At 45.8% G+C, this 21,968-nt stretch overlaps 2 protein-coding genes across 4 annotated transcripts in view; one reads left to right on the top strand and one right to left on the bottom strand.

The window, feature by feature from the left end:
• Window positions 1-3,885: 3,885 nt before the first annotated feature.
• LOC111542025 (60S ribosomal protein L27a-like) lies at window positions 3,886-4,403 on the bottom strand. The gene has a single exon (XM_026454685.1). It carries the CDS (start codon window positions 4,381-4,383, stop codon window positions 3,901-3,903), a length of 483 nt encoding a protein of 160 aa, XP_026310470.1. The 5' UTR covers window positions 4,384-4,403; the 3' UTR covers window positions 3,886-3,900.
• Window positions 4,404-15,320: 10,917 nt separating this feature from the next.
• Window positions 15,321-21,968, top strand: part of FMNL3 (formin like 3) — a 71,698-nt gene continuing 65,050 nt past the window's right edge. For 2 of the 3 annotated variants that reach the window (XM_023211193.2, XM_031936303.1), the window contains exon 1: window positions 15,321-15,740. In XM_023211193.2, the coding sequence (XP_023066961.2) occupies window positions 15,615-15,740 (126 nt within the window). In that variant the 5' untranslated portion in view covers window positions 15,321-15,614. The remainder of the gene's footprint in view (window positions 15,741-21,968) is intronic. The other variant, XM_023211192.3, reaches the window with a different exon arrangement.

The following is a 21,968-nucleotide window of genomic DNA, read 5'->3' as shown; positions in this document are numbered from 1 at the left end:
GACATAGATTTCATTGAGTTGAGTCCATATCCTCTCTCCATGAAGGTAGGTAATTTGTGGCTGTTTCAATGAACAGACTACAGAATAAGTGATGCTGTGTGACTTCCATGGTTGTGTCATAAAAAGCTATTCAGTTTCTGCGTAAGTCTCTTGGAACATGCTTGCTCTTGGGATACTTCCTCTTAGAACCCAGCCACCAACTTATGAGCCCAAGCCACTTGAAGAGGCCATCTTTAGGTGCTCGGGTCAACAATCCCAACTAAACCCAGCTTTGAGTCATCCTAGCCTAGATGCTACACATGTGAATGAAAGAGACTCCAGATTATTCTGGTCATCTGAGTCCTTCCAGCTGATACCCTGCTGTGCCCAGTCCAAATTCCTGTTGCATAGAATCTATGAGCCAAATAAAATGGTTGTTTTATGCCACCAAGTTTGGGGTCGCATAGATATTGAAACAGTGTACTCTCTTTTTTAAAAATTGTATTTATTTATTTTTTATTTCAATAGGTTTTGGGGGAATAGGTGGTATTTGGTTGCATGAATAAGGTTTTTAGTGGTGATTTCTGAGATTTTGGTACACCCATCACTTGAGCAGTGTACATTGTAACCACTGTATAGTCTTTTATCCCTCACCCCTGTCCTACCCTTCCCCGAGTCCACAAAGTCCAACTGTGTCATTCTTCTGCCTTTGCATCCTCAAAGCTTAGCTCCCACTTATGAGGGAGAATATAATGATGTTTGATTTTCCATTCCTGAGTTACTTCACTTAGAATAACGGTCTCCAATTCCATCCAGGTTGCTGCAAATACAATTACTTAGTTCCTTTTTATAGCTGAGTAGTATTCCATGGTGTGTGTGTGTATTATTTTCTTTTTCCACTCGTTGATCGATGGGCATTTGGTCTGGTTCCATATATTTGCAATTGCAAATTGTGCTGCCATAAACATGTATGTGTCAGTATCTTTTTCATATAATGACTTCATCTGAGTAAACACCCAGAAGTGGGTTTGCTGGATCAAATGATAGATCTACTTTTAGCACTTTAAGGACTCTCCACACTGTTTTCCATAGTGGTTGTATTCAACCAACAATGTAAAAGTGTTCCCATTTTACCACATCCATGCCAAATCTGTTATTTTTTATTTTTTTATTATGGCCATTCTTGCAGGAGTAAGGTGGTATTGCATTTCCCTGATAATTAGTGGATCTGATTTGCATTTCCCTGATAATTAGTGGTTTTGATTTGCATTTCCCTGATAGTGATAATGAACAATTTTTATTTTTTTTGGCCATTTGTGTATCTTCTTTTGAGAATTGTCTATTCATGTTCTTAGTGTTTGTTTGTTTGTTTGTTTGTTTTTTGAGACAGAGTCTCACTCTGTAGCCCAGGCTGGAGTGCAGTGGCCCCATCTCAGTTCACTTCACTGCAGCCTCCCCCTATAGGGTTCAAGCAATTCTCCTCCCTTAGCCTCCTGAGTAGCTGAGATTAGAAGCACATGCTACCGTGTCCAGCTAATTTATTTTTGTTTTTGAGACAGAGTCTTGCTCTGTTGCCTGGGCTGGAGTGCAGTGGCACACTCTCTGCTCACTGCAACCTCCACCTCCCAGGTTCATGGGATTCTCCCTGCCTCAGCCTCCTAAGTAGCTGGGATTACAGGCACCCACCACCATGCCTGGCTATTTTTTTTTTTTTTTTTAATTTTTAGTAGAGACAGGGTTTCACCATGTTGGCCAGGCTGGTCTTGAACTCCTGACCTCAGGTGATCCACCTGCCTCAGCCTCCCAAAATGCTGGGATTACAGGTGTGAGCTATTGCACCCGGCTGTTTTGTTGTTGTTGTTGTTGTTGTTGTTTGTATTTTTAGTAGGGACGGGGCTTCACTATGTTGGCCAGGCTGGTCTCGAACTCCTGACCTCAAGTGATCCGCCCACCTCAGCCTCCCAAAGTGCTGGGACTACAGGTGTGAGCCACCATGCCTGGCCTGAAACAGTGTTCTTTCTACAAATCAACAAGAAAAAAGAAACAAGCAAACATAAAAGTGGGCAAAGGGTATAAATGCTCAAAAGTATAAAACTCCTAGAAGATAACATAGGAGAAAATGTAGATGGCATTGGGTTTGGTGATTCCTTTTTAGATATAACACCAAAGATATAATCCTATGAAAGAAATAATTGATAAAGGTTGACTTCATTAAAACGAAAATTTTCTGCTTTGCAAAAGACACTGTCAAGAGAACGAAAAATTAAGCTACAGACTGGGAGAAAATATTTGCAAAAGACATAAGTACTATTAACCAAAATAAACAAAAAACTCTTTTTTTTTTTTTTTTTTGAGACGGAGTCTCGCTCTGTCGCCCAAGCTGGAGTGCAGTGGCCGGATCTCAGCTCACTGCAAGCTCCGCCTCTGGGGTTCACGCCATTCTCCTGCCTCAGCCTCCCGAGTAGCTGGGACTACAGGCGCCCACCACCTCGCCCGGCTAGTTTTTTGTACTTTTTAGTAGAGACGGGGTTTCACCGTGTTAGCCAGGATGGTCTCGATCTCCTGACCTCGTGATCCGCCCGCCTCGGCCTCCCAAAGTGCTGGGATTACAGGCTTGAGCCACCGCGCCCGGCCACAAAAATCTCTTAAAACTCGACAATACGGAAACAAACTACCCTATTTATAAAAAATGGGCCATTTTGTTTACTTGATCTGAAAGAAGATAAAATAAAAAATTTAAAATGGGCCAAATACCTTAACAGACACCTTACCAAAGATGATGTACAGATGGTGGACAGGCGTGGTGGCTGAGGCCTGTAATCCCAGCACTTTGGGAGGTGAGGCGGGCAGATCACGAGGTCAGGAGATTGAGACCAGCTTGACCAACATGGTGAATCCCATTCTCTACTAAAAATACAAAAATTAGCCGGGCGTGGTAGCATGTGCCTGTAATCCCAACTACTCAGGAGTCTGAGGCAAGAGAATCCTTGAATCCGGGAGGTAGAGGTTGCAGTGAGCTGAGATCATGCCACTGCACTCCGGCCTGGGCGATAGAGTGAGACCCATTTCAAAAAAAAAAAAAAAAGATGTACAGGTGGCAAATACGTATATGAAAAATGCTCTCGGCCTACACAGTGCCTCACATCTTTAAACTCAGAGCTTTAGGAGGCCCAGGCAGGGAGATCACTTGAGGCCAGGAGTTCGAGACCACCTTGGCAACTCTTGTCTCTGCCAAAAAAATTATTATTATTATTTATTTTTTGAGATGGTGTCTCGCACTGTCTCCCGGTCTGGAGTGCAATGGTGTGATCCTGGCCCACTGCAACTTCCGCCTCCCAGGTTCAAGTGATTCTTCTGCCTCAGCCTCCCAAGTAGCTGGGACTACAGGCACCCACCACCACGCCCAGCTAATTTTTCATATTTTTAGTAGAGACAGGGTTTCACCATGGTGGCCAGGCTGGTCTCGAACTCCTGACCTCGTGATCCACCCGCCTCAGCCTCACAAAGTGCTGGGATTACAGGCGTGAGCCACCACGCCTGGCCTTTATTTTAGACTTAATTTTTGAAAAATTGCTATCATTTTTTGAGACTGGGTCTCACTTGGTTGTCCAGGCTAGAGTAAAGTGGTACAATCATGGCTCACTGCAGTCTCAAACTCCTGGACTCAAGTGATCCTCCCACCTCAGCCTCCTGAGTAGCTGGGACTACAGGTGTGTGCCATGGACCTGGCTAACTTTATTCTTAATTTTTTTTGTAGAGATGGGATCCCACTTTTGCCCAGGCTGGTCCTCAACTCCTGGACTTAAGCAACTCAAGCAATTCTCCAGCCTTGGCCTCCCAGAGTGTCAAGATTATAGGCATGAGCCACTGTGTCTGGCTGAATTTTTTTTTTCTTACCCATTTTTTTTTTTTTTAAAGTAGTCAGCATTTAATCAATCTCCCTCCATCTGGCCTCAAGCCACTAGGACACAGCCCCCCCCCTCCACCAACACCCTTAATCTTCTCAGCTCTTCTGCTGAAGAATTTGGCCTTCACGATGACAGGCTGCTTTGGGAGCTTTCCTTTTCCCAGAACTTTGTAGTAGCCCGATTGCACCACATCAATGATGGGAGCAGCCCCAGTCTTGTTTTTAGCAGCATTCACCAGTGTCTGCTCACTGACCAAAGTCCACAATTTGTCAAGGTTGACAGTTGGGCAGAAGCTCTGGTTCCTCTTTAAGTGGTAATGCCTCACACCAACTTTCCCAAAGTAGCCTGGGTGGTATTTGTCGAAGGTGGTCCGGTGGTGATGCAGACCACCAGCATTACCGAGGCCTCTGGGGTGCTTCCGGTGCTTGCCTATGCCGCCGTGGCCGTGGCTCACGTGGCCCTGAAGTTTCCGGGTCTTCCTCAGTCTGGATGGCATGTTGGCAGCCCAGACGAAAAAGCACCCATTTTTAATTGAGCTCTTTGTTTTTTCTTTTCTTTTTCTTTTTTTTGTTTTTTGCAGAGGCTGCTTAATACCTGCTGCTATTGAGTTGGGTGTTTGTTTTCTTTTTCTTTTTTGAGATGGAGTCTCATTCTGTCACCCAGGTTGGAGTGCATTGGTGCAATCTCAGCTCACTGCAACCTCCACTTGCCAGGTTCAAGTGATTCTCCTGCCTCAGTCTCCCAAGGAGCTGGGATTACAGGCGCGCACCACCAATCCCAGCTAAGTTTTGAATTTTTTAGTAGAGACGAGGTTTCATCATGTTGGCCAGGCCAGTCTTGAACTCCTGACCTCAAGTGATTCGCCTGCCTTAGCCTCACCAAAGTGGTGGGATTACAGGCGTGAGCCGTTGTGCCCAGCCAGGTTTTGAGAGTTCCTTATATACTCTGGATACAAATCCTTTGTCAGATAGGTGATTTGCCATATTTCCTCCCAGTCCTAGCTTGTGATTTGTTTTTAGTTCTCCTAACAGTAGTTTTCAAAGAGTATTAATTTTTAATTCTGATAGAGTCCAATATATCAATTGCTGTTTTACGGATTGTGCTTCTGGAATCATAGCTAAGACATTTTGCCTAAACCAAGTTGCAGAAAATATCAAACTGTAGCCTGAAGGAGCTGACTAAGGGCAAGAATCAGAGACTAAACCAGCCACCGGAGCAGGTACTGGGCAAGGGGTGTAGGTGTAGAGGAAGAGATTCAGTTGTGGATGATAAGACAGTTGGGTGGATTTTCAGGCAAGCAATGTGGTAGATATGATTGGTTAGCATTCAGCATCCATTTTCATCTCCTTTTAGCATACTTTCCTGAAGAGGCTAAAAAGCTAAGGATTATATGTCTCAGAATCCCTTACAGCCAATCACATGTACTTGGGTGAGATTTCGAATGCAGAAGTGAGGCTGGGCTCATACCTGTAATTCTAGTACTTTGGGAGGCTGAGGCAGAATGGTTGCTTGAGCCCAGGAGTTCAAAGCTTGAAACCAGCCTGCACAACGCAATGGAACCCTGTATTACAAATCTTTTTTTTTTTTTTAATTAGCCAGCGTGGTGGTACATGTCTGTAGTCCCAGCTACTTGGGAGGCTGAGGTGGGAGGATTGCTTGAGCCCAGGAGTTCAAAGCTGTAGTGAGCTGTGATTGCGCCACTGCACTCCAGCCTAGATGACAGAGTGAGTGAGGCTCTGTCTCAAAAAATATATATAATAGAATGCAGAAGTGAGACAAAGGCCATCACCCTGCTACTTTGACTATTTCTCCTGGCCAAGCAAGGTTATAGAGAGGTGTCATGTTTCTATTGCAGTGATACTGTTAGGTCTCTAGCTTTGCAAATATTGAGAAGTGGTTGCATCAGAGTGTAGCTGTGGCAATGTCCTGATACAGCTGCCAGCTCCCTGGATCACAGCTGCAGCCCCTTATTTTTAAACCCAATTAGTGAAGACTTTCAGGTGCTTCACCCTCCCTGACAGTGGTAGAGGTAGCAGCTTCCCTTACCATGTTCTGGTGGTTATTCTTGGAGTTTCAACCCAAAGCTAGCTCCTCTAGATTTTCTTTCTTTCTTTCTCTTTCTTTCTTTTCTTTCTTTTTTTTTTTTTGAGACGGAGTCTTGCTCTGTCGCCAGGCTGGAGTGCAGTGGCGTGATCTCGGCTCACTGAAACCCCTGCCTCTCGGGTTCAAGAGGTTCTCCTGCCTCAGCCTCCTGAGTAGCTGGGACTACAGGCATGCACCACCATATCCAGCTAAATTTTGTATTTTTAGTAGAGACAGGGTTTCATCATATTGGCCAGGATGATCTCCATCTCTTGACCTCGTGATCCACCTGCCTCGGCCTCCCAAAGTGCTGGGATTACAGGCATGAGCCACCGTGCCCGGCCACTCCTCTAGACTCTCTGAAGGATTTTGCAAGCACTTAATTCTTTCTATCCCTAAGATAGTTGCAGGGATTTCTGTTTTCTGCACCAAATCCCCTCCAACTATCCTGAGTAATACATGCAGTCAGGATGTATCTGGGAGGAATGATAAAGAATCCAACATCTTCAGCTGGGCACAGTGGCTCATTCCTATAATCCCAGCACTTTGGGAGGCCAAGGCGGGCGGTTCACTTGAGGCCAGGAGTTTGAGACCAGCCTGGCCAACATCGCGAAACTCCATCTCTACTAAAAACAAATACAAAAATTAGCTGGGCCTGGTGGCACGTGCCTGTAATCCCAGCTATTCAGGAGGCTGAAGCATGAGAATCACTTGAACCCTGGAAGTGGAGGTTGCAGTGAGCTGAGATCATGCCACTGCACTCCAGCCTGTGCCACAGAGTAACTCTGTCTCCAAAAAAAAAAAAAAAAAAAAAAAAAGAACAAAATATATTCTATCGTGGGAAAAATGGGACTGTGGAAAGGCATTCATTTGTTCAAAAAGCATGTAACAGACATGGAGTGGGTGCTATAGCTAGATATCAAGAATACCTATCTTCCCTGAAGGAGCTTACATGACCTGATGATTTCATGGTATGATGATAGAGATATATTAGAATACTATATGCTCACAGAGATGTTCTCAATCAGACTTGGTAGAGATGTCATCAAAGAGGTAACCTCTAAGCTTGGTTTTAACAGATGAGTAGGAATTGGCCATCAAAGAAGGGGAAGAGCATTCTACCTGCAATAGGGAAAATTATTTTATTACTATTTTTTGAGACAGGATCTCTGCTGTCCCCCAGGCTGGAGTGCAGTGGTGCAGTCATGGCTCACTGCAGCCTAGACCTCCCAGGCTCAAGTGATCCTCCCACCTCAGCTTCTTAAGTAGCTGGGATCACAGTGCATGCTACCATGCCCAGCTCATTTTTGTATTTTTTGTAGAGATGGGGTTTCACCATGTTGCCCAAGGTGGTCTCAAACTCCTAGGCTCAAGTCATCCTCCCTCCTCAGCCTCCCAAAGTGCTGAGATTACAGGTGTAAGCCACTGCCTGTAATAATTTGCTAGGGCAAATTATTAAGTAAAACTCTTAAATATCTGTGTTCACACTTCTCCCACACCTTCCTAGGAAAGAGATGGGGAGAGGAGGTGTGTGTTTCTAAAGACTAGGCGCTAGACTAGGAGGTAGGACAATGTAGAAGCTTCTTTGATGGGTAGGACAGGGATGGAGGCTGGAGTTTGAAAGTGCTATCAGTAAGGAGAGGGAAGCAGTTGACCTAAGAGCTTCCCTAGAGACTAAAGGAAGGGCATCCTTAACCTGTCCTAAACTCTTCAGTCTTCTTTACTTCCTCACTTCTCATTAGATAATCAGATGGCATGGGATTCTGAAACAAAGCCTGGGTTCAGAGCCAGGGATGCCACTTACTCACTAGGTGATCTTGTTCATATGACTTCACTTTTTGAAATCTGCCTTCTCATCTATAAGATAAGGATAATGATAATATCTCCATTGTATAGTGTTGTAAAGATCTAATTAGATAATGGATGTGAAAAAATGTTGAAAATTGTAAAATACTATAGTAATACCAGTCACTTTTTTTTTAAAATTATACTTTAAGTTCTGGGGTACATGTGCAGAATGTGCAGGTTTGTCACATAGGTATATACGTACCATGCTGGTTTGCTGCACCCATCAATCCATCATCTACATTAGGTATTTCTCCTAATGCTATCCCTCCCCTAACCCCCCACCCCCAGACAGGCCCCGGTGTGTGATGTTCTCCTCCCTGTGTCCAAGTGTTCTCATTGTTCAACTCCCACTTATGAGTGAGAACATGTGGTGTTTGGTTTTCTGTTCTTATATTAGTTTGCTGAGAATGATGGTTTTCAGCTTCATCCATGTCCCTGCGAAGGACATGAACTCATCTTTATGGCTGCATAGTATTCCATGGTATATATGTGCCACATTTTCTTTATACAGACTATCATTGATGGGCATTTGGGTTGGTTCCAAGTCTTTGCTATTGCAAATGATCAGTGTGCACACAAGAAACATACGTGTGCCTGTATCTTTATAGTAGAATGACTTATAATCCTTGGGTATATACTCAGTAATGGGATTGCTGGGTCAAATTTTTTTTGTTGTTTTTTTTCGTTTGTTTGTTTTTGTTTTTTGAGACTGAGTCTCACTCTGTTGTGCAGGCTGGAGTGCAATGGCACAATCCCAGCTCACTGCAACCTTCCCCTCTTGGGTTCAAGTGAGTCTCCTGCCACAGCCTCCCAAGTAGCTGGGATTACAGGTGTGTAGCACCACACCTGGCTAATTTTTTTTATTTTTAGTAAAGACGGAGTTTCAGCATTTTGGCCAGGCTGGTCTCAAACTCCTGGCCTTAAGCAATCTGCCTGCCTCAGCCTCTCAAAGTGCTGGGATTATAGGCGTGAGCCACCCTACCCAGCCCCACCAGTCAGTATTATTATGCAATAAGCAATGAAGTCTGGTTGATTGTATCTCAGGTATATCTCCTTCCCCAACTTTACTTCTGTTCATCCCCCTGCTTTGATTTGGTTCAGGCTTCTATCTTCTCTATGTCATTTCTGTAGACCCTCTATATTTTCAAGTGCTCCTAAAGGAATTTTTCCACAGATCTTACTTAAAAACTATCTAGGACACGCTACTATCTACATAATAAAGGACAAACTCAACCAGGCATGGTAGCTTGTGCCTATAATCCCAACACTTTGGGAGGCCGAGGCAGGAGGATCATTTGAGCCCAGGAGCTTGAGGCCAGCCTGAGCAATATGGCGAAACCCCATCTCTACAAAAAAATACAAAAATTAGCTGGGCATGATAGCACACACCTGTAGTCACAGGTACTAGGAAAGCTGAGGTGGGAGGATCACTTGAGCTAGGAGGTTGAGGTTGCAGTGAGCAGAGATTACGCCACTGCACTCCAGCCTGGGTGACAGAGCAAGACCCTGTCTCAAAAAAAAAAAAAAAAGGACAAACTTCTTAGCTTAGCATAGGGCTCTTTCTGAACTTGATCTGACCTGTCTTTCTACATTTATCTCCTCTCTTCCTGCTACACACCCTACTCTTCAGCCTCACTGAATTTCTTACTATTGCTCAAACAATCCATTTTCACCTGTATCGTTCCCCCTTCTGGAATGCATTTTCTCCTTCCTGATCACCCTTCTTTCCATCACCTTCTCATCACACTGTTCTCTCTTTTCCATTTGGCACATCTATTCGCCCGTAAGCACTGGCTCAAGTGTTATCCACTCCCCAGTTCTCTCAGTAGCACTTTGCATGCCCCTCTATGACAACACTTATCATACTGTTTTGTAGACATTAGTTTGAGAGGCTTTTAGATTCCTACTAGATTGTGAGCACAGGGAAGAAAGACACCTATTCATAGATGGATCTTCCTTAGTACCTGAAACAAAAGAGGTACTGGATATATATATATGTTTAAATAAACAAATAAGCTCCACAGACCAGACAAGACATAGACAAAAAATTAAACCACTTCGGGAGGCCTATGCAGGTGGATCACCTGAGGTCAGGAGTTGGAGACCAGCCTGGCCAACATTGGTGAAACCCAGTCTCTACTAAAAATACAAAAATTAGCTGGATGTGGTGGTACACACCTGTAATCCCAGCTACTCGGGAGGCTGAGGATGGAGAATCACTTGAACCCAGAGGTGGAGGCTACAGTGAGCCAAGATTGCACCACTGTACTCCAGCCTGGGCAACAGAGTGAGACTCTGTCAAAAAAAAAAAAAAAAAAAAAAATTAAACAGCAAGGAAGTAAAGGAACCAAGAGTTGTATATCTATAAGTTCTAAATGAAAAGTAGAGGAAACAAGAGTCATGATCATCTGAATTTGGGAAAACTCCAGGATGGGATTTGAAACTTGGCACCCACCAATATAATACCAATGATCTTATGTGGTTCCTTCAAACTGGGTCCATACTCCTCCTCTCTACCTTGCCTCCCCTGCCGCAGACTTGGAGCTCTTTTGAAGTTGGCAGCAGGTCTCTTGTTCATCTTTTTATCTTGCATTCTTTCTTTATCTACTGGTATCTAGTCAGATGTTTTGTACATAAGCACCCAATAAACCTAATGATTATATTAAGCCTGGGTAGGATTTGGATAGATGGAGTAAAAGGAAGAAGAAATCCAGATCAGGGATGCAGCAGGAATGTGTTAGTCTTCTGTTGCTTCTCTAACAAATTATCACAAACGGTGGCTAAGAACAACACAGATTTACGATTTTATAGTTCTAGAGATCAGAAGTCTGAAATTAGGTCTAACAGGGCTCAAATTAAAGTGTTGACAGGGTCATGTTCCTTATAGAGAATTGAAGGCAGAATCTGTTTCCTTGACTTTTTTCAGTTTCTAGAAGCTACTGCATTCCTTGGCTCATGGCCCCACCTCACCCTGACCCCTACTTCTGTCATCACATCCCCCTCCCTCATTTTGGCCTTTCCTCTTATACAGACTGTTGTGATCACATTGAGATCACCTGGATAATCCTCTCATCTCTAGATCTGTAACTTAATCACATTTTCAAAGTCCCTTTTGCCACATAAGATAACATATACACAGGTTCTGGGGATTAGGATATGGATACTTTGGGAGCCATTATTCTGTCTACCACAAAGAGCAAAGCTAGACATAAGAATGAGCAACTAATGTTTGGAGATGGACCTTTCCAGCTGAAGCAAAGGGCTGATTTGATTAGAATACACTAGAGTTTGGAGATAATACAGACCCTCGAATATCAGAGTAAGGAGTTTTAGTTTTATCCTATAGAAAGTAAGCATTTGAAGGTGGGTGAACAGGGAGTTAACAATGAAAGCAGTAATCTAGCAGACCCCCGAAGACTACAGAGTATATAAATCTAGTGGTTATGCTTGAGGTAAGCAAAAACAGAATTAAAAGGTTAGGGATCAAGAGACCACACAAAGGTGAATACACTGCTATTTGCTGTCCTATCAAGTTTCTTCTTTTTGCTATATGTTCCTTGTGCATCCATGATAAATGACTGATGAATTATTTCCCTTCTTGAATTCTTAATTTTTGTCTAGTGGAAGTCTACAGTCTTGTTATAACCCCTCTGCTTAGATGAGTCTGCTACAGCAGTTGGGAAAGCACGTATTTAGGGTAAGAAATAGAGAGGAAGAAAGGGGATAAGATGTGAACTAATTAATTTGTTCACTGATTAGAAGAGGCTGAGCTTCACAGAAAAGGGTTTCAATGGTTTGGAAAGACCACTTCTACCTCTAGGTTGTAAACAACAGGAACCCAATGCAGAGTGAGTAAGAAAAAGAATTTACTAGCTTTAATAGCATCTATATGATGATGATTTCCAAATTTACATTGCCAAATTGCATAAATTAATTAATAAGTAGACCTGCTGCTTGTCGCAGGCATGATGGCTTCAAGGTTACTTTGCAGAGCTGGAACGCTGGCCATGTAGGCTTTGAGGGCTTGCAGTCCCAGTGGGGTGCAATCGCAATAAGACATATATGAGTCTGAAGAGCAAACTCATATATATCCAATTGCCTAGTGGTTATCTTTACTTGGATGTTCGAAAGGCAAATCAAACTCAACATGGCCCAAACTTGTTCCTGACCTTCCCTTTCCAATTCCCCTCACCAAACCTACGCCTCCTATCATTTTCCCCATTTCAATTAGTGAAAACTCCACCGTCTTTGTTGCTCAAGTCAAATACTTTGCAGTTATCTTTCATTCACCCTCCACATTCAAACTATCAAGAAATTCCATCAGCTTTACTTTAAAGTCTATAAGGAATCTGACCATTTCTTTCCACTGGTACAGCTACCACCCTGGTGTAAACCATCTCTCACCCAAATGATTGGACTAGCCTGCTAACTAGTCTCCCTGTCCATACTTCAGTTGGTTTGTTTTCAATGCAAGAGCCAGAGTGATCCTTGTTAAAAAACATGTTAGATTATATCACTCCTCTGCTCAAAATCCTCCAATGGTTACCTATCCTACTTAGAGAAAACCAAAGTCCTCACACAATAACCTACAATATCCTACACAATATGGCTTCTGGTTACCTTTCTGACTTCATCTTTCTCTACTCTTTTCCTTGCTCATTGCACTCTAGCTACACTGGCATCTTTGCTGTTCTTCTAATACATCAGGCATAGTACGCACTTGCCATTCCCTTTGTCTGGATAATTCTTCCCTAGATAGCCATATAGCTTATTTCCTTACAGTCTTCAGATCTTTACCCAAATGCTATCTTATTAGTGAGTCCTTCCTTGATCATCCTATTTAAAAAATTTATTATGAGGGAGGGGAAGAAGGAGCCAATGCAATGGCTAGTCTTTATTGGAGAGAAGATACTTTACAGCACATTTTTGAGCAATTAGTCCCAGGGCTCACTGGGCCAACTGGTGGGGCATCAGCTTGTAATGGGTTCACACTTAGAGCATCGCTGGGTCTCGCCTTTGTGCAGCCAGAACCAGTTGACAGCACTGTTGTCCTCTTCACAGATGCAGCTCGCTATTCTCTTGGTGATGGAGGGAGCTGTTAGGGTCTTCCCTGGTGCCTGAAGCTGCCTTTTGGGGTAGTATATTGTATGGGTCCAGTCTCATACATAGCTATCATGACCTCCCTCTCCAGCCAAGTCATCTGCTCGTTGTCAGTAGGAACACCACCTCCAGATGCCATGAAGCATGCTGCCACCACCCCATTGGGACTGTAAGCCCTCAGGCCTATGTGGCTAGCGCTCCAGCTCTGAAAACTAACCTGGAAGCCATCATGCCTGTGACAAGCAGCAGCTTTATTTACTTATTTATTGAGACAGAGTCTCACCCTGTCACCCAGGCTAGAGTGGAGTGGTATGAACATGGCTCACTACAGCCTCAACCTCCTACGTTCAATTGACCGTCATGCCTCAGCCTCCCAAGTAAGCAACTCTATTTAAAATCTTAATGCCTCTTCCATCTCTATCCCCTTTCAGTTTTATTTTTAATACCACTGATCACTAACATCTATACATTTTACTCATCTAGTTTATTGTCTACCTTTCCTTCTACACAGACTGTGAATTCTTTTTTTTTTTTTTTTTTTTTGTTGAGACGGAGTCTCGCTCTGTCGCCCAGGCTGGAGTGCAGTGGCCGGATCTCAGCTCACTGCAACCTCCGCCTCCCAGGTTTACGCCATTCTCCTGCCTCAGCCTCCCAAGTAGCTGGGACTACAGGCGCCCACCACCTCGCCCAGCTAGTTTTTTGCCTTTTTTTTTTTTTTTTAGTAGAGACGGGGTTTCACTGTGTTAGCCAGGATGGTCTTGATCTCGTGACCTCGTGATCTGCCCGTCTCGGCCTCCCAAACTGCTGGGATTACAGGCTTGAGCCACCACGGCCGGCCACAGACTGTGAATTCTAAGAGGACACAATGTATATGCTGTTTGCAGATGTATCTTCAATGCCCAGAATAGCATCTGGCATGGAATAAGCTTTTTCAAATAAATGTTTGTTGAATAAATGAATGAAAAATCTAGGTGATAACTTCAGGCATGGTTAGATCCAGGTTCTTGGCATGTCATTAGAATTTTCTTCTGTCTCATAGCCTTTCCTCTGCATTGGCTTCATTCTCAAGCAGGCTTGATGTGTTACAGGTGATGATAAGAGGACCACCAGCGGCTGCAGGTTTACATTCTAACAATTTTGCAGCCTAAATGGAGAGAGAGTGAGTGCCTCTTTCCTGATTGTTACAGAGAAAGCCTTGGATATATCGTATTGTCTGGGTTTGGGTCAAGTGACAATCCCTAAAACAGTGTCTAAGGGTAGAGGAGGAAAATGTTGTGACTGACTGGGCCTGGGTCTTGGGGCCCTTTGGAACCGGGGATAAAGTTCAGCTCCATTTAGACTGAGAAGAGGGGAGATGTGGTTTTCTAAAAGAAAAGGGGATGCTATCACTGGAAGAAGATGGCGGCTAGACAACAAATGTCCACCGCATCATCAACGACCCACCCGCCGACTGAGCCCAGAACAGCGTTCTTCTCCCGCCTCTCCATTTTCACACGCAGCCAGATGAGCCTCTGACCGTGGTTAAGCTTCTCTCCTCCTGAATGTCTTTTCCCCTGCCTCTGTCGGGCAAGGGCTTCCTCATCCCTCAATGCCTGGTCCAACTATGATCTCCCTCACCCGGATTCTTTTTTTTTTTTTTTTTGAGACGGAGTCTCCCTCTGTCGCCCAGGCTGGAGTGCAGTGGCCAGATCTCAGCTCACTGCAAGCTCCGCCTCCCGGGTTTACGCCACTCTTCTGCCTCAGCCTCCCGAGTAGCTGGGACTACAGGCGCCCGCCACCTCGCTTGGCTAGTTGTTTGTATTTTTTAGTAGAGACGGGGTTTCACCGTGTTAGCCAGGATGGTCTGGATCTCCTGACCTCGTGATCCGCCCGTCTCGGTCTCCCAAAGTGCTGGGATTACAGGCTTGTGCCACTGCGCCCGGCCCCTCACCCCGACTCTTAAAGGATACTGTCTCTTTCCCTCTTCTGAGTATCCTGCTTGTTTCTACTTCTCTTGTAGTTTTGTACTCCATGCCTTGTATAATATTTTACTTACTTGTATACATCATGAGTTCCTTGTGAAAAAGGGTACGGCCCATTCCCGGGGTGTCCAGGCCAGAGCGTCACGCCCTCTGGGAACCGCGGTGATTCGATCCCGGCCGAGGCCGCCAGGGGGCGCTCGGCGCTCGGCGCGAGGCCGTCAAGGGCGGGAGGAGCTGTGATTGGCAGAAGCGGCCGTCAATCGGGCGCAGGCGGGGCGGGCTGGGTCGCCTGGGAGGCCTCTGGGAGGGAGGCGGGGCCTGCATGAATGGGGCGCGCGGCGGGCTGGCTGCAGTCGGCGCTCGCGGGGGAAGCCCGAGTCCCGGCTGGGAGTGGGTGGGAGGAAGCGACGTTGGGTGGGGGGGAAGGGAAAGAGCGCGGGGGGCGGGGAGGGGCAGCGCCCGGGCGGCTAGCCGAGCGCGGCGAGGCGGCGGGTGTGAGCAAGAGCCGGCTGCCTCCGTCCCCCTCGCTTCGGTGCGGCTGTCCGCTACGCTGCCTTCGCCCTCGCCGCGCGCCGCCTCCTGAGGGACTCCAGGGAACCTCTGGCGACCCCGACGGGGCCGAAGAGTCGGGACTAGGGGAGCCGGCGCTGAAGGAGGAGCCTGGTCGGAGCCGCGGAGCCGAAAGCTCCGGGGCGTGGAGGTGGGGGGCCGAGGCCCCTGAGGGGGCCCCGCAGCGATGGGCAACCTGGAGAGCGCCGAGGGGGGCCCGGGAGAGTCGCCCTCTGTCCCTTTGCTGCTGCCGCCCGGCAAGATGCCGATGCCTGAGCCCTGTGAGCTGGAGGAAAGGTTCGCCCTGGTGCTGGTGAGAGCTGAGCCCAGCCCCTTCCCCCGCCTACCTCCCCTCAGGTCCCGACGCCCGGGTTGAGACTTTGTCCTGGGCCCCCGTCCCGCCCACCCTTTCAGTCGGGGTCCCGGACGGATCTCAGCCTCCAGTTTCTTCCCAGAAACCTCTGAGCAGCCGCTGGCCGGCCCGGACAGCCCCGTGGGGGATCTCGGGACCGACGCCTCCACCGCTGGACGCTTAGGAGAAGTCCCCAGCTCGGGACCGTCCTGGGAACCAGGCTTCTGCCTCCTTCTTCCTTCCCCTTCTGCTGCCTTTCTCCCGTCTCCCTGCTTCCTCGCCAGGCTACCCGTCCCTAGCATTCTCAGGCAGGAGCCTCTCGCGGGTGGGGGGAATTCAGAAGCGCGGCCGGCTTCTTAGCAGGCTTCCCTGAGTGAGGACACCGCCTCTCCTGCAAACATGGAGGCTTCCGAGGGAGTGGGTCCCACTCCCAGCCCAGACCAGATGTTTGGGGGGAGAGGGGGATGGGGAGGGGGCTGGCAGCTCCTGAAGTGGTGGAATAAGTAGTGTGCCATTCTGCTTATTTTCAGAACTGCCTGCAGGCATCCTGCTAAGTTATAGTGGATTTGCCTAAAAGGCTGAACATGTGGATAAACCATTTCACTGGGGTGTTTTTCCAAGTGAAACAATACACAAACCATCCCGCCTCCTCCCCCCCTTTTCATGTTAAGCCAGTGACTGGTTTGTGTTGTTTAGCCTGTGCTTTTTAGTCTTTCCGTAGATTTCAAACGGTCTGTGTAAATGGATTTTTAGAGCTGACTTTGGGATTCTTCTTTGGTGTGGGAATTGGACATTGATGTGTGGCTCTATGAAGCGAGAGGTTCTGAGCTGGTATCACTGGGAAGAAGCCAGAGAATATGTTGCCGCTGAAAATGAAGTTTTGCAGAGCGAAAACATTGGTAAACCGGGGTTAATCTTTGAGAAACTTGGGGAAATAGTTCTCAGTTCCCCAAATAGTTATCTAAGAAGCAGTAATAATTCTGGCGTTATTGTTGGTATGGCCTGAAGGGCCGACTTTGCCTTTGCCTCTGTCCGTGAGGAGGGATAAGTTGTGGACTTAGCAGCCTTATTGGATTTCATCTGCCTTGGAATAAGGAGATTAGATCTGTTGGCAACAGTGGAGCTGTCTAGAGATCTTGGCCTCTCCGAGGGTAGAGAGCCTGACATCAGCCCACTGGTACCAGAGCTGGCTCAAAGAGGGTCTACAGTGTTCCAAGGGGAAGTGGTGTCGCTGGCACCTCTCTGCCTGCCAGCTCTGCAAAGGGCCAGAGGGATGTGGGCCATACATCCTGTGGCCCTCTGCATTTCCCCCAGCCTCCTCAGGGGGATCGGGTGAGTCAGTGATTGCCAATGTGCTGTGACCATCTCACAGGCTGAGGAGGAGAGACAGACTTAGTGGCCTTGAGAACAAGAGCCCAACTGTTGGGGAAAAGAGTGGGAGGGGATCTGCACTCCAGTGGGGGTGTGAAAACCCCCAGCAAGCTGACACAAGTTAGCTATAGAAATTGGGGAGAAAGGGATGGGGTGAGGTGGATTGGGTGGAAGGCTGCCTTAGGTAGGAGCTGCCAGGCCATTTTTTGTGAGAGCTCAGAACCAGAATCCATCATGTTCTCATTGGCCCTTGGTTGACCAATTTGTTTAGTTAGCAAACGAATGGCTTAATATTCACAAAATGCACGTGGTGTCCTAGTTAACCAGAACACCAGAGCACCAGGAGAACCCAGGTCAAAGGGGAACTGGACCACCCACTTGCCTGCCTGCCTGCCTTTCTGTATAAAATTTTGATTTGTTTTCTCGTGCCTTTCATTTTGGTCTTGTTTTTGTGTGCCTGAGCTGCTGCTGATGAAGGGTTGGAACAGGGCAGGCCAGAGCTAGTTAGTTGTCTCAGGAGACGGGATTTCATCTCAGTTTTCCAATACAGGGAAATTATCCCTTCTTGGGGATTTGAGTTCTTCTCTAGGGGCTCTTAAGTGTCCCTGTGTCCACTGTTCTGAAAGGTACCTTTTCTACCATGCTTTGGGAATAGTACTGACTGTGAGTTAGATGTTTGACCCAGGTACAGGCTCAGGCGTATTTCCTGAACAGTCAGGAGAAGCATAGTTAGTTGAAAAAGCAAGGACTCTGGCTTAGCAAGTATCTTAACTTCTCTGAGCCTAGACTTTTTCCTTGTCTGTAAAGTGGAGGTAATCCTGTTCTGGTGAGATTGTGAGAATTAGGTGAGCCCCTGTATATAAGGTGCTCAATGTAGTAAGTACTCAGTAAGTACTCAATATAGATTAGCTTTTTTTTTTTTTTTTTTTTTTTTGAGATGGAGTCCGACTCTGTCACCCAGGCTGGAGTGTAGCAGCACCATCTCAGCTCACTGCAAACTCCGCCTACCAGCTTCAAGCAGTTCTGCTTCAGCCTCCCCAGTAGCTGAGATTACAGGCACGTGCCAGTATGCCTGGCTAATTTTTGTATTTTTAGTAGAGATGGGGTTTTGCCATGTTGGCCAGGCTGGTCTCGAACTCCTGACCTCAGGCGATCCACCCGCCTTGGTCTCCCAAAGTGCTGGGATTACAGGAATGAGCCACCGTGCCTGGCCAGATTAGCTTATTTTTGTTGTTGGCTTGAAACCGTCAGATAAGTTGTTCCTTTATCACCTTTTTCTTTCCCGTATTGTCAGCTTCATTATAATTGGTTTGGTTTTTTGAAAAAGCTATTTGGGAGGTTTTTTGAGGTGACATAGTGGTGTCCTGGTTAAGCATACGGACTTTCAAATCAGAGTGGATTCAAATACTGTTTCATCCATAGTCTTCGGTTAGAAGAGTGTTTGACCTCAAGCAAGCTACTTAATCTGAGTCCCAGTCTCCTCTTATACATGGGGATAATAATAGCATTTGCCACATGAGGTTGTTGTGTGGATTTAATGAAATTGGAAGTCAAATACTTAGCAGAGTCTGGCATCTACTATATGCTTATAAGTTTGTACCTCTCAGCAGTGACTCAGATCTGAGATCACTTGTGTTCCCAAAAAGGGGTTTTACAGTTTAGAAATCTGATAAAACCAATTACCCTGTTGTGTATATCCAGTCTCAGAATATGGCTGCTGCTGGAAGCTGGAGGGCTTCCTCAACTCCAGTGTGTCTGTGGAAAACCCCCTGAAGAGTATCCTCGCTGGGGAAGTTGTATCAGTGCTGAGTCAAGACCACAGGCTCCCAGCTTTCTGTTCCAGACACATGATCTGTCAGCCCAAGTTGAAGAGCTTGAGATGAGGGCTATGAGAAGATTTGATGAGGACATTGATTCCAAGAATCCTAACCCAGCCCAGTGCCTTAATTCAGGGCTTCCTTACTGGTGTGTTGCAGATGGGTCACAGGTGTGCTGGGATACTGATTCCCCTTATTCCTAGGGGCAGCTAAAGTTCCCAGTCAGTTCCCTCTGGATGGGATCAGCTTCTACCCCATGTACTGTACAAACAGTATTATTTTCTAGGTGTGCCTCGATGTGAAAAAGGTTGTGAAGCTGCTGTGTTACACTGCTTCTTGGCATCCTTCCTTACCCCCTATCTGAGCAGCACTTCCCATTCTGTTGGGTATTGAGAAGTTTGGGGTTGGGGCAATTAATGGAGTTCATCTTTATGAATACCAGAATGAGAGCCCATCTCTGGTCTGATACAGTCCAAGTCTGTGTTTTGGTCCAAACTAGATTACTACCCAAACTCAGTTGCTCAGAAGCTAGTATTCTGGCCAGTACTGGATTTTCCCTAGAGAAGGGAGGCAGAGAGGGCTCTAAGGTCTTTGAAAGGATAGCTCCCTGTCTTTGTTGTGATTATACTCTGATTTTTCTCTTTGTTGATTTAGTACAGACTTGAAATGGAGTCTCAAAGTTCTGATGCCAGAAAAAGCCCTGCGTATCCCTCAGAAGGAGGCTTTCAGGGCATGAGGGTAGGGTTGTGTGACAGGGGCTATCCCTGCTGCAGTTCCTCCTCTCACATTTCCCTGGTGATGACTGACAACTTGGGGGTTTTTCTGTAAATGTAGCATTGATGTGGGAGCTAAGTTGGCCTGGGTGCTAGTTGTCTAAGAGGCTTTGAGAGGCCTCCTTTGACACAGAAAGGGGCTGGGAAAAACCTGGACTAAATATCAGGTTCCAAATCGCCATGGTGGAAATTTTTTCCCCAGCCCTCAGGATTGTGGTGAATTAGTTCAGGCTGAAATAGAACTTGGGAGGGGGTGGGGAAAGGGCCTTTGACAGCAGCTGGTCAGAGGAACCTTCTTCTTGTTCAGAGACCCCACAGAGAAGACCCTAGGCCACAGAGAGGAGTCTTGTTCCCTTGACCTCCTGATATGACCCTGCCTTAGTCTGGGGGAGGCCTGCATGTTGGGAAGGGACTGATAGAGTGGACTCTGTCATTTGGGAATGTTTTCATTGTCCAGAGGGAGATTCAGCATTTTTTGTTTTTTTCCTCTTAAAGTAATACTTATTCTCTAAAGAAAGTATGGGACAATTCAGAAAGAAGAAAAGACTAAAGATTTAGGTTAAAGAAAAACATCCATATTTTCTCTAGTTTCTTTACCAAATGCAAATAATGTTTTCTTAGTTCATTTACCAAATGCAGCTGATGTGCTTTAAAACCTTTATTTTTTTTCTCTGCATAGAGTTTTATACAATGTTTTGATACTTGATTTATTTATTTAAGACAGTCTCGCTCTGTCACCCATGGTGGAGTGTAGTGACATGATCACGGCTCACTGCGCCTCACTGCAGCTTTGAACTCCCAGACTTGAGCAAGCCTCCTGCCTCAGCCTCCTGAGTAGCTGGACCACAGGCGTGCACCACCATGCCTGGCTAATTTTTTCATTTTTTTGTAGAGATGGGGTCTTGCTTTGTTGCCTACATTGGTTTCAAACTCTTAGACTCAAGTGATTCTCCCACCTCAGTCACCCAAAGTATTGGGATTTTAGGCATGAGCCACCATGCCCTGCCGGTATATATATTTTTTATCCTGTTGGTTTGTTTGTTTTTTGCTTTTGTTATTTCATTAGTTTTCCCAGGTTAGTAATTGTAAATGTTTTGTTTTGTTTTGTTTTTGAGACCGTCTTACTCTGTCACCCAGGCTGGAGTGCAGTGGTACTATCTCTGCTCACTGCAACCTCTGCCTCCTGGGTTCAAGCGATTCTTCTGTCTCACCCTCCCAAGTAGGTGGGATTCCAGGCATCTGCCACCACGACTGGCTAATTTTTGTATTTTTAGTAGAGACAAGGTTTCACCATGTTGGCCAGGCTGGTCTCAAACTCCTGACCTCAGGTGATCTGCCCACCTCGGCCTCCCAAAGTGCTGGGATTACAGGCAAGAGCCACCAAGCCTGGCCTGTAAACATTTAAATGCTTGTATGATGGTCCATCAAGTGAGTGTACCTTTGTTTGCTTACCTGTACACCTTTTCTTAGACATCTAGGTTTTTTGCTTCTGCTTGCCATCATAAACAATGCTGTGATGAACATCTTGGCATACAAAGTGTTTTCAATATTTAGAGTTTTCCTTGGGATAGAATCTCAAAATAAAACTTCTAGATTGTAGGATATAACAGTTTTTATTTCCAAATGGTTTTTAAAAGAAGGAATAATGTATGAAAGTGTTTTTAAAAGGATGGAAGAGGATTGAGAATAGCTTCTTTTCTCCTGATTATGAAAATAATACATGTTTATTAGGTAAAATTGGAACTCACTGAAAAGTATAAAGAAGATAATAAAACCTGTAATCTCACCATCTACTTACTATTAATACTTTGATGTACATGTATATATTTTTTTTAACAATTGGGACCATACTGTGTATATTGTTTTGTAAACTGATTTTTTCATTGACTATTTTAAGCATTTTCTCATTTGCTTACATATTCTTCAGTATCATGATTTCTTTTTTTTTTTTTTTTTGAGATGGAGTCTCACTCTGTTGCTCAGGCTGGAGTGCAATGGCCCGATCTCGGCTCACTGCAACCTCCGCCTCCTGGGTTCAAGCAGTTCTCCTGCCTCAGCCTCCCAAGTAGCTGGGATTATAGATGGCCACCACCATGCCTGGCTAATTTTTTTGTATTTTTAGTAGAGATGGGGTTTCACCATGTTGGCCAGGCTGGTCTCAAACTCCTGACCTTAGATCTACCCACTTCGGCCTCCCAAAGTGCTGGGATTACAGGCATGAGCCACTG

The sequence above is a fragment of the Piliocolobus tephrosceles genome, chromosome 10 (genome assembly GCF_002776525.5).
Source record: "Piliocolobus tephrosceles isolate RC106 chromosome 10, ASM277652v3, whole genome shotgun sequence".
Taxonomy (NCBI): domain Eukaryota; kingdom Metazoa; phylum Chordata; class Mammalia; order Primates; family Cercopithecidae; genus Piliocolobus; species Piliocolobus tephrosceles.
The sequence above is the reverse complement of the archived record's forward strand: the minus strand, read 5'-3'. Positions and strand labels throughout refer to the sequence as shown.

Excerpts from the sequence above, each read along its gene's own strand:
- LOC111542025 (XM_026454685.1), bottom strand. The coding sequence starts at position 4,383 with ATGCCATCCAGACTGAGGAAGACCCGGAAACTTCAGGGCCACGTGAGC.